The 16525-nt window shown below is 29.6% G+C and overlaps 1 protein-coding gene, 1 long non-coding RNA gene and 1 other non-coding gene across 3 annotated transcripts; 2 read left to right on the top strand and 1 right to left on the bottom strand.

Moving 5' to 3' along the window:
- Positions 1 to 242: 242 nt before the first annotated feature.
- TRNAI-AAU (transfer RNA isoleucine (anticodon AAU)) lies at positions 243 to 316 on the top strand. The gene has a single exon. It is a non-coding gene; the product is annotated as a tRNA-Ile (tRNA).
- A 10463-nt stretch (positions 317 to 10779) lies between these two features.
- LOC112751533 (beta-glucosidase 12) lies at positions 10780 to 15793 on the top strand. Its single transcript, XM_025800692.2, has 13 exons — positions 10780 to 11209; positions 12085 to 12154; positions 12486 to 12544; positions 12630 to 12705; positions 12838 to 12915; positions 13020 to 13107; positions 13595 to 13850; positions 13967 to 14082; positions 14354 to 14568; positions 14810 to 14841; positions 14953 to 15055; positions 15183 to 15291; positions 15408 to 15793. Exons 1-13 carry the CDS (start codon positions 11036 to 11038, stop codon positions 15592 to 15594), a joined length of 1563 nt encoding a protein of 520 aa, XP_025656477.1. The 5' UTR covers positions 10780 to 11035; the 3' UTR covers positions 15595 to 15793.
- On the bottom strand, positions 13356 to 16327 carry LOC140179029 (uncharacterized). The gene is made up of 3 exons (XR_011872583.1): positions 15953 to 16327; positions 14934 to 15046; positions 13356 to 13780 (listed from the first exon to the last, which is right to left on the bottom strand). It is a non-coding gene; the product is annotated as an uncharacterized lncRNA (long non-coding RNA).
- Positions 16328 to 16525: the final 198 nt, after the last annotated feature.

Consider the following 16525-nt stretch of genomic DNA (forward strand, 5'->3'; position numbering starts at 1 on the left):
TATATAATTATATATTAAAAGGCCCAGACAGACTTGACAGGCCAGGCCAAGTTAATTAGTGAGTCTGGGCCTGGCTTATTAATATAATAAAACTTTTATAATAGCCTAAGGCTGTGCCTATTTTATAACAGGCCAAGTTGCAGGTTCCTAGTAGGTCGCCTGACCTTTTTCCACCCTTAGTTGAAACCATCTTGGTTACCTAGCATTGTTGTAATATTTATTAATTTAAAAATAAAAATGTAGGCCTATTAGTTCAGTTGGTTAGAGCGTCGTGCTAATAACGCGAAGGTCGCAGGTTCGAGACCTGCATGGGCCACTAAAAGAAATATTTTAGTCATAAAAAAAAAATACAAAGGATTTCTTTAAAAAAATATATTTTAGTATTTTTTCATTTAAAATTACTCGTACTTAAGAATTACAAAGAAAAGAAAATTACTATGCACCATAGTTAAGATTAAGAATAAGAACTTAAAAATTATTAAAATATTTATAACGTAACTAAAATTATTGAACAAAGTTATGTATAATATTAAAGATCAGAAGATAACATATTTGTGGATGAAAAAAACCAGGGAAAAGGACATATGGGTGGATGTGTAGGGTAATGTCAATTGTGTGAACTACCATATGAACATCCCAAAATGTCAACAAAAGTTTATTTTTATTTTCCCCTTCGTGATTCGGATACACACCACACGTTTATCACACTTTTTAACGAGTAATGCTTCATCACTAATAAAATATAGAGTAATTTTATATATATACTAAAATCAACTACTAAAATTAGTCATCAGTATAAAATATATGTTGGAATTAAATACATATTAAAAATAAATTAAACCATACATATATTTATATAAAAATACATTAATAACTGATTTTAGTGTATAAATATTATTATTATTATTATTATTATTATTATTATTATTATTATTATTATTATACTGATACTTAACTAATATACACTTTAAATTTTAAATTCTAAATTTTTAACTTTAAATTTTAATTTTTTATTATAAAAAATATTAACTAAGTATTGATTAATATTAATAAAAATTTTAATTTTTAACATTTCTTATTTTTAATTACTTTCTTTTATTCTTTTCTCTGTTTTGAAGAAACTCATAAAACATTTTGGATTTAGCTAATATGAATTAGAGCATATGTTAATGTCTATTATTAGTACATTTTTTTAATAAACATAAAATAGATATATTAAACATTTAAATTTTATAATTTTTTAATTTATAATTTTAACATATCATCTAAAAAATACATGTTAATCAAATTTTATTTTTTATAACTTTTTAAAATTTTGCATTTTATACTTTTTTAATTTTGGTTTTTATTACTTTTTTTTTCTTATTTTGGTCTTTATAAAATTTAGAGAAAGCATCTAAATTAATTTTCAAAACATTTTATATTAGATATTTTATATTCTAATAATTTTTTATTCTCTAAAAATCATTGGAACTTACTCTGGTAAGATAGATTAGTATCTTTGTTATTTTAAAAATGACTAATTTATTCTATAATGGTATTATTTTTTAATTATCTTAGAATAAAATTTGTTAAAAACATATTTGTTAAAGACAAAAAAAAAATTTAATTGAAAGCAACAGAATGACAAATTTGTCTGATAAGAATAAATTTGGAGGATTTTTGAATAATAAAAAATTGTTGAAACCAAAATATTTGATTTAAAATTCATTGAGAATTAATTTAAGTATTTATTTTAAAACTTAAAAAATTTTATTGTAATCTTTGTCATTAATTTGTTTCGTTAAGTATTGACGTTACAAGTTAATATTTTATTACATCAACATTTCAGCTTGTCATGTATGTCAGCATCTAATCTCCTACATAAATAGTTAATAAAATAAATTAATAACAGAGACTAAAATATAAATTTTTTAAATTTTATAAAAATCAAAATATTAAAAAATAAATTTCTAACAACCAACTAAAAACAATAAGTATCTTAAAAAGAACTCATTTAATTCAGAAATTAAAATGATAAATCTCAAGGGTATGGTACATACTTATTAATTATTACCCTTATGTCATGTCCTTTTCCCAACTGCCTTTTTGTCTCTTGTCCTTTTTTTTCAGTAATTTACTAATTTTACATGTCTACTAATAAGGGGTTCAAGATTATTAGCTCCATCCTTAGATCTTAAAAAGTGATATAGTAAATAAATAAATAAATAAATAAATAAAAGCTAACTCGGAAAAAAAAAATCAGTTTTGTTTTATTTGGTTACCCCAACCCAACGAACTGATATAAATTTCTAATGTCTAAAACACGTTGTAGATAATTCTATATGATAATTTGTAACTTTTATTAATATATACTATAGGAAAATTTTCAAGTATATGGTACACTGGTATTTCAGTAATTTTTAACCGTTGATCTTAATTATAAAAAATATATATAATATATATAATTAAGATCAACAGTTAAAAATTACTGATACACCAGTATGACGATACACTTAAAAATCTTACTAATTTATAACATGATAACTCCAAGATACAAATACGTACGCTCAATATTTTGTAACTTTTGTCCTTTGTTAATTTTTCTTCGTCTTTTTTTTTATGTAGTAGAAACTATATATGTTGTATGTAGTTGATGTTTGGTTAAGAGGGTTGTCAAAATAACAAATCTCTTTATTAATGAAATAAGTTTAATTTTACCAATAATTTATATTTTATAATTACACATATGCTCCCAATACGGATCCTTGTTTGTTAGGTTGCCTCCCAATTAAAGTCATAGATAGGAAATGGACCCTCCAAGCACGATATTTGAAAAGGAAAAAGTTGTTTACATATTTTATTGCAGACATAATAGCCGATTTACGTTAAGAAAAAGTTTGTAGGAACAAGTAATTTTTTTAAATTCTGTCCAGTATATAATCAGCAAAAAAAAGTGAGTTATTAGATAAAATTTTACATCAATTTCACATCATTAAAATTATCATTAATGACTATTTGATTGCTACAAATTACAAGAGTTACAATAAATACTTTTATAATAAATAGTGCAATTGTAATTTTTTTTTTAAACTGATGTTGTATTAAAATTAAGTTTTATATAAATAATATCTACAAATGTCTCATTTTCCTTTTGGTTTAAAACATAAGACAATAGTATAAATGAATGGTTTCTTATTCTGATCTATGTATTAATAATTTTTTCTAAAATTAAGTGAATAGTTTTTATAAAGTATATCAACACAATTCTAAGAATTTATTGTCAGATACACTTATTTAAAGAGTGTGAAAAACGCATAAACAATAATTGATCTAAGATCTAATATACAAATGTTAAATTTAGAGTTAAATTAACCATAATTAATGATGATAAATATTATTTAGATCATGACTTAATAGTTTAAATTATTAATTTATTTTGATGTGTAAGTGTTGCAATTTCAATATAGTGATTTAGCAGTGTTTTATCTTAGAGCAGCTCACAAATTACTATTATCTGTTTTGCGGTAGTAAAAAATTGTCACTATCCAATTTAAAACCTTTACGATATGTCAAGAATTTTGTAGTATCTATTCTAGGGGTGACAATATGTACTCTACTCGCGGGTACCCAACCCGATCCGCAGTGGGTAGGGTAGGGTGCGGGTAGGGTTCTCGTGCGGGTCGGGTAGGGTGCGGGTTGAGCATCAATCCTACCCGACCAACCCGCACTCTATATATGTTTATTTTATATACTTATATAAAAATATGTTTTAAGTGGATGTTGAATCAAAGACCTCTCACTAAATGCAAAAGATCCTTAACCATTAAAAGAAAATCATTAATTGGTAATTTAATATTTTTTTAATATAAAAATCAGTTCTATTTTAAATTACCATCAAGTTGTATAATAATGTTATATATTTTTTGTAACCCGCGGGTAGGGTCGGGTACCCGCGGGTTAAGAGCGGGTAGGGTTAGAGTTGAGATATTCTCAACCCGCGGGTAGGGTTAGGGTTGGATCCAAACCCTACCCTACCCTACCCATTGCCACCCCTAATCTATTCTTTAATCGATATATAAAAGGTATATTCTTCTATTAGCTATTACGTGGATCAAAGCCAAAGAAAGAAAGAAGAGTAAACTATTATTTTTATCTATAAAAGTTGAAATCTATCCATAGAAGAAAGAAATCACCATTTATACCCATAAAATATGAGTTCTACACAATAAAATTATTCAAACACTAAAAAATCACCTATAAATTTTAAATTACCATTATCTTCACCATTATTACTATCATTCTCCCTTCTCCCTCTTTTCACACTCCTTTTTTTTATTTTTTTCATTCTCACCCCTTTAATTTTCATAATGGACTTCCATCGCCAGTCTCTCCTAACGCTACTGTAGTCTCTCCTAACGCTACTGTAGCGGCCAAGAGACCCACAATCATCACTACTATACCTTCTTCTCCACCTCTTTTCTCATTTTCATTCTGTTACCCTTTTTTCATTGTTGCTAATGTTGTTATTGTTAGAAAATGTGAAAAGGAGCAGAGACGAAATGGTGAATTTATATTTTGCGAATTGAATTTGTGGCTTTGGATTTATTTTTTCTGCGATGATGTGGTTGTACCGGCTCAATTGATTTTTGGTTCTTTTCCATTTGATATATTCTGCTAATGTTGTTGATGTTTCTATTGTAACAATACGCATGTTTCAAAGATATATATATATATATATATATATATATATATATATATATATATATATATATATATATATATATATATATATATATATATATATAAATGAGATAAGTCTCAAAGTGGTCCCTGAAGTTACCCTCGAGTCTCATAGTGATTCCTGAAGTTAAAAATTACTCATATTCATCCCTGAAGTTACACTCTGGAACTCAAACTCGTCCTTCCAGTCAATTTCGTCCAGCTGGCGCAACCGGAAAGCTGACCTGGACTCGTTGGTGACACGCTGTCAGCACAACGGCTAGCTGACGTGGCGACGTAAACTGTTTTGACTCAATTTGGTCCCTAAATTGAGGTTAAAAACCCTAACCCCCAATTGACTCTCTTCTCCTCTCTTCTCCATCGCACTAGAGGTGACTCTCCTCTATTGCTTCTCCTACAGTGTCTTCTCCATCTTCAAAAACCACACGATAGCTAGCGCGAGCAATGCAGCTGGGAGCTCCAACAACCCACGATCATTTGGAAGCATCGTGAGGAGAATGAATAGAAACAGAGATGCACGTCTTCCAGAATGGTGTGAGTGCGGGTTGAGACCAGTGTCGTAATGGTCAGCGACAGATTCTAATCCAGAGAGACCGTTTGTGGCTTGCCCAAACTACAATGTAAGTGTTTGATACTATTGTTTGCTGTATTCTGGATGTAAACTTGGTTGATTCACTTTCCAAGGTGCAGACTGCAGGTAAGAGGTGGTGTGGGTTGTTTCTGTGGGTGGATAAAATTCTGGAAGAAGATGCGGTAACATGTGATGGTAGAACAAGCTCTTCAAATGACAACGAAGAATATGATTATAAGCAAAACAAGCTCTGTTTCATATTAGATATGCAGAGAATCATATGTATGTGATTGTATATGCAATTGTCCCTGTTGAAAATACTAAAAACTGGAGGTGGTTCTTGAAATTACTTCATGAAGACTTGGGAGATTATAAGCAAAATAAGCTCTGTTTCATATCAGATAAGCAGAAAGTACGTTTTAAAAATTTATTTGTTGTTGTATAATTAGTATTGGCTGCTGTGATAATAGAATAAGTGAGAAGATATTCATTACAGGGTAGTTGGATCACTGCTTATATAATGAACTGCTGTGTATACAATGAACTACTGCTTTACTTAGTAGATGGACTAATACTTGATGAACTGTTGTGTATATAATGAACTGATTTGTATGTAAAGAATAGGGACCATTTTTATGTCACTTATAAAACTGAAGGGACCATTCTGATGTCACTTATGTAACTCCAGAGCTGCTAATGAGGATGCTGCTGTTGCTGCAGAGGCTGCTGCTGCCCAACCCCTTGCTGCTAATGGTGGTGAAACCACCCTTGTCCCACAACCCCCACCAAAATTCAGCTTGAACTCAGTCAACCACCCTTGTCACAAACTGATGACTCTCAATAGGTTCAAAAAATTAGATGACATTCATTTTATTATGTGCATGTTCTTATGCACTTTTACTAACTATTTTACATGTCTTCACTAATAGGTTTTGCCTTCTCCTGTGAGGCCACCAAAACTCCCTCCCAAAAGGAAGTCCTCCAAACAAGAAAAGGCAACTCCAGGAAGCAACAATCAAGCAGCAACTACCCAACCAGCAACCAGTTAACCCGCAACAAATCATCCGTCTCATCCTATGCAAGGTGCATCACAGGGGACCGTTACAAGGCTTGCTAACTTCATGAAGTTTGTTCCCAACCTTGTATTTAGACCACCCAGAAACAAAAAATGAAGACTAGGATTATTACGTTTAGGAGAAGATTATTTTATTTATCTATTTTGATGAAGCAGCGTGCTTTCTGAATTTTGAACCCAGTGTTGAAAATTTTAGTGTTCAAAACTTGTGTTCTCAATATGTTGAGAAATTTGATATACTTGTTGAATATTGCCCTGACTCTGTAATACCTATTTTAAATATATTTTCTGCATTATGAATATATGAATATGTATTATGACTCCCTTGAATTGAGTTGTGGCAGATTTTTTTTCTTGGTCTCTAATATGCAATTAAGATTAATTCCATTAGATGAATCCATTAGTAGTGTAGGAACAATTATTTACATATAACCTCTTGTTTATTCAAATTTCAAATTATTCTTACACAGTCATGTCAAACAGTTTAATCTGCATTTCTTTCAACCAAAAGGACAGGTACAAGTACATGAACAGAACAACATATGCATATCCCATGTCACATATTTTTTTGCTAAAATAATTGACTCTGTTGCCTATCCAACCTTAAGACAATCATAACAACTGTAATCAGTAGTAGCAGCATACATGTAAACAGCAAAATTCCCCCCTCCCCCCATTTTGAGAACTCTAACTTCAGAATCTAATCTTCATCCTCTATTCTTTGTTGTCATTTGAAGAGTTTGTTCTACCATCACATGTTACCGCATCTTCTTCCAGAATTTTATCCACCCACAGAAACAACCCACACCACCTTTTACCTGCAGTCTGCACCCAGAAAAGTGAATCAACCAAGTTTACATCCAGAATTACAGCAAACAACAGCATCAAACACTTACATTGTAGTTTGGGCAACCCACGAACGGTTTTCCTAGATTAGAATCCGTCGCTGACCATCGCAACACTAGTCTCGACCCGCACCCACACTATTCTGGCAGATGCGCATCTCTATTTCTATTCATTCTCCTCATGATGCTTCCAAATGATCGTGGGTTATTGGAGCTCCCAGCTGCATTGCTCGCGCTAGCCATAACGTGTGGTTTTCGAAGATGGAGAAGACACTGTAGAGGAGAGTCACCTCTGCTGCGATGGAGAAGAGAGGAGAAGAGAGTGTGCAATGGAGAAAAGAGGAGAAGAGAGTCAATTGGGGGTTAGGGTTTTTAACCTTAATTTAGGGACCATCAAATTGAATCAAAATAGTTTACGTCGCCACGTCAGCTAGCTGTTGTGCTAACAGCGTGTCACCAACGAGTCCAAGTCAGCTTTCCGGTTGCGCCAGTTGGACGAAATTAGTCGGAAGGACGACTTTGAGTTTCGGAGTGCAACTTCAGGGATGAATATGAGTAATTTTTAACTTCAGGGATTACTATGAGGTTCGACAGTAACTTCAGGGACCACTTTGAGACTTATCTCATATATATATAAAAGAGAGAGACAAAAATATTATGATGCAGATAATGATAAGGGTAATTTGAAATTTTTAGATGATTTTTTAGTATTTGAATAATTTTGTTGTGTGGAACCCACGTTTCAAAGATATAAATGAAAACTTTCTTTTTTATGAATAAATGTATTAACGTTTTCAACTTTCGTGAATAGAAACGATAGTTTACTAAAAAAAATAATATCATTGCATCATAACTAATTTGAAGGAAAAGAAAAGATTTGTACCAAATTATGGTACGTACCAATTATAAGAAAGAACAATGAGGAAATCAGAGCAGTACATACACTTGGTAAAAGTAAAAGGAGCAAGGCCAATAAATTCGATGATTCTACAATGAACAGAAATTTAGAAATGTTCATGCGAGATAATCCATGCATGCAGTAATGGATTCAAAATTTGAGGACGTGTAAAATTTCAATTTTGAAAATTCGGCCTTTTTCTTTTTATATATATAATTGGCATTCTTCCAAAGTTAAAATGTAAGAAAAAGAAAAGTATCTTCATTAAATATTTTTTTTTGACACTATTTTTTTCTTCCTCGTACTTACAAAGAAAATATCAATCATTCTCTCTTATTAAGAAAAGATGGTCGTAGAATGTCTTATCTTTTCATTGAATTATTTTGTTTTTAAAGTCTATCTCTTTTGTATTAAAAAAGGTTAAAAAATGTTTATTTGAAGAATCAATGCAAGCCAAGAGTGAAAAAAAAAAAATACAAGAGAGATAAGTTGAAAAAGGCTATAAAATCTGTGTTTCAATTGTTTTTAAGGATAAAGTATTAAATTGGTCATTTATGTTTGAGCATAATTCTGTTTTGGTCCTTAAAGTTTAAAATGTTCTATTTGAATCCAAAAAAGTTTCATTTAGTTTCAATGTAATCTCATCGTGAGGTCAAAGTTAAATAATTAACAGAATGTCATACATGACAGCATTACAAGAACAAAGTCGATAATTTGGAGAACAAGTACAAACTTTAGAAGCACAATATCAACTGTGAATGCATCAATATATTTATTTATCATTTTTCTTACAATTTAAATAAAATATTTTTTATAGAACTAAGGAGAATGACAAATAAATGTATTAATACATTCACGGTTGATTTTGTGCCTCTAGAATTTGTATTTGTTCTCCATATTATCGATCTTATTCTTGTACTGCTGTCATGTAGGATATTCCGTTAATTATATAACTTTGACCTCACAATAGAGATATATTGAAGCTAAATGAAATTTTTTTTAGATTCAAATAGAACACTTTAAATCTTAAAGACCAAAACAAGATTACGCCTAAACATAGGAGACCAATTTAATACTTTATCTGTAATAATATTTTTGTAGGTATAAACATGGATATAGTTCTTCCAATTTTTTCTTTGTTAAGTTTTGGGTTCGCACTTAAGAAAAAATTGCTAAGTTTGGTTCAAGTTTAGTGGTAAAACATGCTTAATTTGAATATGTTGTGACAAATCTTGCATTACTAAAAATACGCTTGAAACCATCAGAATTACTGTTAATTTTTTTTTTATGAAATTTATTATTAGAATTTCTATTAGATTGTCTGACGATAAGGTGAAAAATTAAATTTCCAAAAAATATTGACTCAAATTTAATTTTATGGTTGGAGACTGATGCAAAATTCAACAATAATGCGAAGATCGTTGTGAGTTTAAAACGCTGCGTTTTATTTAAAAAGATCAATATTAATTATATTATTGTCGAAAATTTCTGCTAAAAAATCCAACGATAATTCAAACTCTCACTTGATTAGGGAGTTTGGCTTAAACTCTTGGATTTTATCTCATCGGAATTAGTTGTTGTAATTGATATAGTTATAGTAAAAAATTTATTATATTTGTAATAGAATAGAGATTAATTATAAATCTCATTGTACTTAAAAGCTGAACTACTATATATATAAGATATATAATTTTGTAAATCTTCTTTTCATTCATTACTCTATTTTACGCATTTTATAAAATAAACAAAAATAATCTCTCGCATAATCTTATTTACTTCACTTTGGCCAAAAGAAGTCAAATTCTAAAACAATCTTTATTCAACTCTTTTTAGAATCTAAAAAAAACCAACAATATATAATATTTGCAAATATCTCATTTCGTTTTTGGTTTCAAAGTAGACAAGACAATAATAGTATAAATGAATTTTGAACTTTTTTCTTTTTCTTTTTTCAAAAAATTTCAACAGTAGATCCTTATTATAATGAGATGATCTGTAATATATATAGAAAATTCTATGAGTTTTTTATGAATACTTATATTTTAAAAAAATGTGAAACCCATAAAGAATAATTTAGGGGGAGATATATCATATAAAACATAAGAAAACTCACTTAATGACTTAAGGGTACATTTGTTTCTGAAAACAAGATAAGACAAGATACTAAGAATAAGACATAATAGATAGAAACACAAAAATTTGTGTTTTTGTATTTTGTTTAGTGATAAATTAGATCAAATTATAAAAATTTAATTTATTCTCGTTTTTTGTCATTCAAAAAATTTGAGAAGAAAAATATAATTATAAAAATTTAAAAAAAATAATAAAAAAAATAAAAAATAAGTTATATTTTTTATTAGTATTTCTGTATTTTTTTTAGGATGAACACAAAATATACTAATTTTATGTCTCTGAACACAATATTTCTATTCATATTTTATCTGTCAAATACGATTTTATATTTTTATGTCTATGTCTCAATGTCTTATCTTTTGTAAATAAACGTAATCTAAAATCTAAATGTACCGGAATGTATATGACACAATAATAAATGTTATATGGGTCATGCAAGATTATTATTTCATAAAGAAAACAGCTCATTGCACGTATGTGAAATGGCTAAACAATAAACATGCGATTTTAAATGCGAAAGAAGATGTGAAATGATGACTTGAGCCTTAGAATAAGCTAAGTTTTGTCACTTCATAATATGTTTAGATAGAAATTCAGTCAATTAACTTGGCTTTGTTTTTCTTTTTCCTTCCTTCTTTTGTTTTTATTTTTCCTTTCATTTGTAGAAAAAAAAAAAAAAAGAGAACAGCTCAACTCAGTTCTCACTATATATATTAGGGCTCATTGCAGCCAACAACATATATTACATATCCACCTACCATTCTTCTTAGAAGTGAAAAAAAAAAAAAGTTATGGCATTCATTAATGCCCATCATCTCCTTGGTGTTTTATTGCTTCTTAGCTTAACAACCATTCAAGCTGATGAAATTATATTCAACAGCACTCTTACTACTACTACTGAATATTTTGGCCGAACAAGTTTTCCACCTGATTTCATTTTTGGGTCAGGTTCATCTGCATACCAGGTATGCAATGCATTCTATTTAAACAATTGTTTAATCTTCAGTGCTCTTCTGAAATTCATATATTATTGTATAATAATAGGTATGTTTTATTTACACTTGTTTAATGTATGAAATAATCAGACATTTAATTACTACAACACATAGTGAAAGTTTGGATAAAAATAAACTTTTAAAACATGCATTAAATAATATATTCTTAGATTACACAAGTATTTTTCAAATTTTATAATCCTATAAAAATTGAAATAATATGATAAATTAATTATAGTTTAATTCAATTATATACTCTATATTTAAATAAAATAGTAAAGAGATTTATCTTATATGTTCAATATGTATAATTAGGCATATTTTATGTGCTAATATATAAAAAAGTATAGTTTACTCTTATTTTTGAAAGATACCGGAATAATTACCTCCATGATACATTTTTTCATGTGTTGTCATATATTTTAAGATGGTCTTAGCTTGGATCATACAATGATAAGAAAAAAAAAATCTGAATTTGATTTCTGCACTAGACATTATGAGAATCACTTTGTGGATGATCTATCAAAATTTTTTTTTAAGTATTTAAAAAGCTTAGAATTATCTGTGACTCTAATATAATTAACATAACTAGTGTTATTGTAACTTATTTAACATTTCATATATGTACTGAAGGGGGAAAAAATGTTTGTACGCACGTATTAATAGAATGGGTTATACTACGTGTACACCAAAATTAGCCACCAGTATAAAATACATGTTAGATATAAATACACATTAAAAATAAATTAAACCACACATATATTTATACATAAATACATTGGTGGCTGATTTTGGTGTACAAATAGTATTTTTCTAATATAGAATATATTTATGCACAATTTCAGGTTGAAGGCGCAGTAAATGAAGGTGGCAGAGGACCAAGTAATTGGGATGATTTCACTCATAGTTATCCAGGTCTTCTGATTTATTAGTTTGTAGCAATTTCAATGTCTTATGGCTTATGGGTTCAATTTTTTTGTTTTTTTTTCTTGTTTTTTGTGTGCATGTTTAATTAAAAAAAGGTGTCCTCTATTTTATTTATATAAAATTGTTTATTGTAAAAAAAGAAAAAGTGGCTGAGTTCCATTTTGCATGTGCTAAGTTGTAAATTACATTATGCTCAGCAATTACATTTTTTATTTAAATAAATTTATCAATTAAAAAAATATTATGAGTTATATATGAGTTCTATCTTGCATGTGCTAAGTTATATATTAATTATTGCATTGTGCTTAATACATGATAGATAAGATACAAGACAGAAGTAATGGAGATGTATCCGTCGATGAATATCATCGTTACAAGGTGCTGTAATAAATTGAACAACAAAAATATTAATCAAGAAAATAGGAGAGATTCTTCTCAAAAATACTATTGATTATATATGCAGGAAGATATTAAGCTCATGAAGGATATGAACATGGATGCTTATCGATTCTCCATCTCTTGGTCCAGGATACTACCAAGTAAAGTACAATATTACGTACACTAATTGTTTTGCAAATTATTAATTACAATTTCCCTTAAAAACATTGTCTTTGTGTAAATTGAGTGTTATTAATTTAATTAAGTTAGATTAATTGGCTAATTAATTTCAGAGGGACGGGTTAGTGGAGGTGTGAACACAGAAGGAATCAACTATTACAATAACCTCATCAATGAGCTTAAAGACAAAGGTCATGGCCCTACATTACTATTTATATTTTAATTATGTAATTATTTGTTTTTGCACTAATTTATACTTAATACAAGTATAGCAACTTTTGGTAACTCATTGCAGGTCTTAAACCCTTTGTGACCATTTTTCATTGGGACGTTCCTCAAACCTTGGAAGAAGAATATGGTGGCTTTTTAAGCCTTAAGATAGTGTAATTTACATATCTTTTACCTTACATTAAAAATATTCATCAACACGCCTTGAGTATTCATTTTATTTATGAGTTAATGATCAAATTCGTTTCTTAAGTTGCCTTCGGTTTTCAAAATAAGATACGGAGAACAAGACAGAGACATAAATATTAGTGTTCTTATATTTTGTTTAGTGATAAATTAGAATAAATTATGAAATTTTAATTTATTATTATTTTTTTCATTCAAAAAATTAAAAAAAATATATAATAATAAAAAATATAATTATAAAAAACTAACAAGAATAATGAAAGAAAAAAATTGTGTCTCTTGTTAGTGTTTCGTGTCTTTCCTATCAAGATAAATACAAAATACACTAATTCAGTGTCTCTGAACACAGTATCATCTGCCAAAAACGATTTTGTGTCTCTGTCTCAATATGCCTATAAACAAACACAGTCTTAAAGATCACACGATCTCCAAATTTACATCTCTCACACTATATAGGGACGATTTTCGAGACTATGCTAAGCTTTGCTTTGAGGAATTTGGAGACAGAGTGCAGCATTGGAGTACGTTGAACGAACCATGGGCATTCAGCAAGCATGGCTATGCAATAGGGAGTTTTGCACCGGGAAGGTGTTCATCTTGGCAGAACCTTAACTGCACCTGCGGAGATTCCGCGACCGAACCCTATAATGTGGCACACCATATGTTATTAGCTCATGCAGCTGCCGTTAACATCTACCGGACTAGATATCAGGTTTCATGATATATTTGTACGATGAAAATAAATAAGTTTGTGTCTCCATGTCCCTTTGAATGGATCTCTCTTGATATTGGGACCAAATCTAACCTTCATTTCTTTTGTCTACACAGAGATTTCAGGGGGGCAAGATAGGAATTACACTAAATTGTCACTGGATGGTGCCACTTAGTAATACTATATCGGATCGTAGTGCTGCACAGAGAAGCCTTGATTTCATGCTTGGATGGTATAAAATTATAATTATAAATTCTTTATGAAATGCAAACTCATTTGTGGAAGTTAACTATAATTTCTTGCTCTAATGTATTGGTTCCACACTAGCATGTCACATGAGCTTTGTAGTGGTTATAAGATTCGTAAAGATGACCACAAAAATGAGTGGTTGAGAAAATAAAGAACATGACAAGTAATTAATGAATTAGAGTAAAATTAAAGCAATTTATTTTGTCATTAAATTCAGTGTACTATGAGAGCTTATTCAATGAATGAAATTGTAGGTTTATGGAGCCATTGACAACAGGACATTACCCAAGTTCTATGGTGTATCTGGTGGGAAATCGATTACCAAAGTTCTCTTCATATGAATCAAGGCTTGTAAGAAGGTCCTTTGATTTTATTGGATTAAACTACTACACCTCCTATTATGCTACTAATGCTCCAGACATAAATGCCAACCCTAGCTACCTCACTGATTCTCTAGCTAATCTTACAAGTAAGAACATGTTTTACGAAATTATCATATCTTAAATTAATACCAGTTCTTCCATTTTATACTCGAAACGACTATAAAATGGAAGGAATACTGTAATCAACGATGCTATCGTTTTCATACATTTATTAATTCTAACCCATTTGATTTTGAAGAAACATAGAACTCTACAATTGGTCAATTCATGATATTTATTTATAAATGTTAATTGATGCAAGATTATTTTTTTTTGTTTTTGCAACAGACAAGCGTCACGGAATACCTATTGGTCCACCTGTAAGTGAATTTATATTCACTTTATTTGCAGTTGTAACAACATATCAATTCTTCACTTCAGTTATTATTCTGGCTAAATGAAGAAAACAAACCTCTTATATACAATCTCAGGCTGCTTCAAGCTGGTTGTCTGTTTATCCAAGAGGAATTCGTGAACTTCTGCTGTACACCAAGAAAAAGTACAACAACCCTGTGATCTACATAACTGAAAATGGTAATGCATATTAACAACACACTCATGCTTTTTTAAAATGTTATTTATAATACAATTATGAAATATTCATCTCACATTAGTATTTGTTTCCTCATGTTTCTGGAAAACAATGGATTAATGTATGTAGGTATAGATGAAGTTAATGATCCAACAATTCCACTTAAGGAAGCCCTTAAAGATGGGACTAGAATTGATTACTATGATGAACATCTCTACTATGTTCATAAGGCAATCAAGTAAGTGCTATAATATTAATTAGTAATAAGGTTTTTCAATTTTTCCTAACTAATCTGTTGTTTACATATGTTTAGTGTAGTATTATTTCTAATGTTGCTGGTTTTAAATATTGCAGGGAAGGGGTGAGGGTGAAAGGATTTTTTGCATGGTCATTTAGTGACAACTATGAATGGAATTATGGCTACACTGTGAGGTTTGGAATCTACTTTGTGGATTACAAAAATGGCCTCAAAAGATATCCAAAACTTTCGGCCACTTGGTTCAAGAATTTCCTGCAAACGAAAGTTGGTGATTCGCGCTAAGGACATGAACAATTCACTAATCATGTGTGTTAGATAAAGTATAAAATGTGATAACTGTGAGCAGTATAGCTCAACTATCGTGCTTATTTCTATTCAATAAAGATGTAGACACACAAATGTAATTGGTGTTTATAACTCCAATTGCTGTGTTTCTTGTTAAGTTTGAATTCTATATATATATTTCTAAGAAAGAAAGAAACCTGTGCTAAACACTTATGCAGACAACCAATTAGAAAAACATTTTATGCATACTTGTTTTCAATAATTTATTGATAACTCGACACTTTATGAAGATTGGAATATATAATACATCAAAATCAGCTATGAAATCACTGAGAGTATATTAACATTGACTTACCACAAGTTTGGATGCAATGCAGAAACTTTTATTTCATGCTCCACTATTCTGAGTGCCCCATTATTCTTTTTCAGAAAATTGCAAAGCTATCCAGTAACTCCAAGAGATGACATTATCTTTTTTCAGGCATTTCGTCAAACAGATGACGAGCAACGAGTAAATCGTGGCAAAACCATACACCCATTGAGTAAACTATTTTATCCAGCTTCTCAAAATCAAATGCAGCTACTCCAATATCCTCCCATTTGTGCTTGTTCTGTCTTTTTCAACTATGTAACTTAGAAGCAACTTGCTCTGCCAAACATTGTTGAAAGTTCTTCATCAACATAAAAGTTGATTGCCAGTTAAACTAAAGCATGCAAGTTGGCTTTTCTTAAAAATGATATCTACGGGTTATACAATATAAACAACGAAAATTAATTAATAATCAACCAATAAAAATTTCACAAATTTAAAAGTTCAAAAATGATATCTAAAATTTAAAAACAAAAAGTAATGTATATTAAGTTGAACATTAAAATAAAATTAGCAAAGTATTTCTTCTTTTAGATAAATTTTCCTTCTATGTTATCA

Source organism: Arachis hypogaea, chromosome 15 (assembly GCF_003086295.3).
Source record: "Arachis hypogaea cultivar Tifrunner chromosome 15, arahy.Tifrunner.gnm2.J5K5, whole genome shotgun sequence".
NCBI classification, from domain to species: Eukaryota; Viridiplantae; Streptophyta; class Magnoliopsida; order Fabales; family Fabaceae; genus Arachis; species Arachis hypogaea.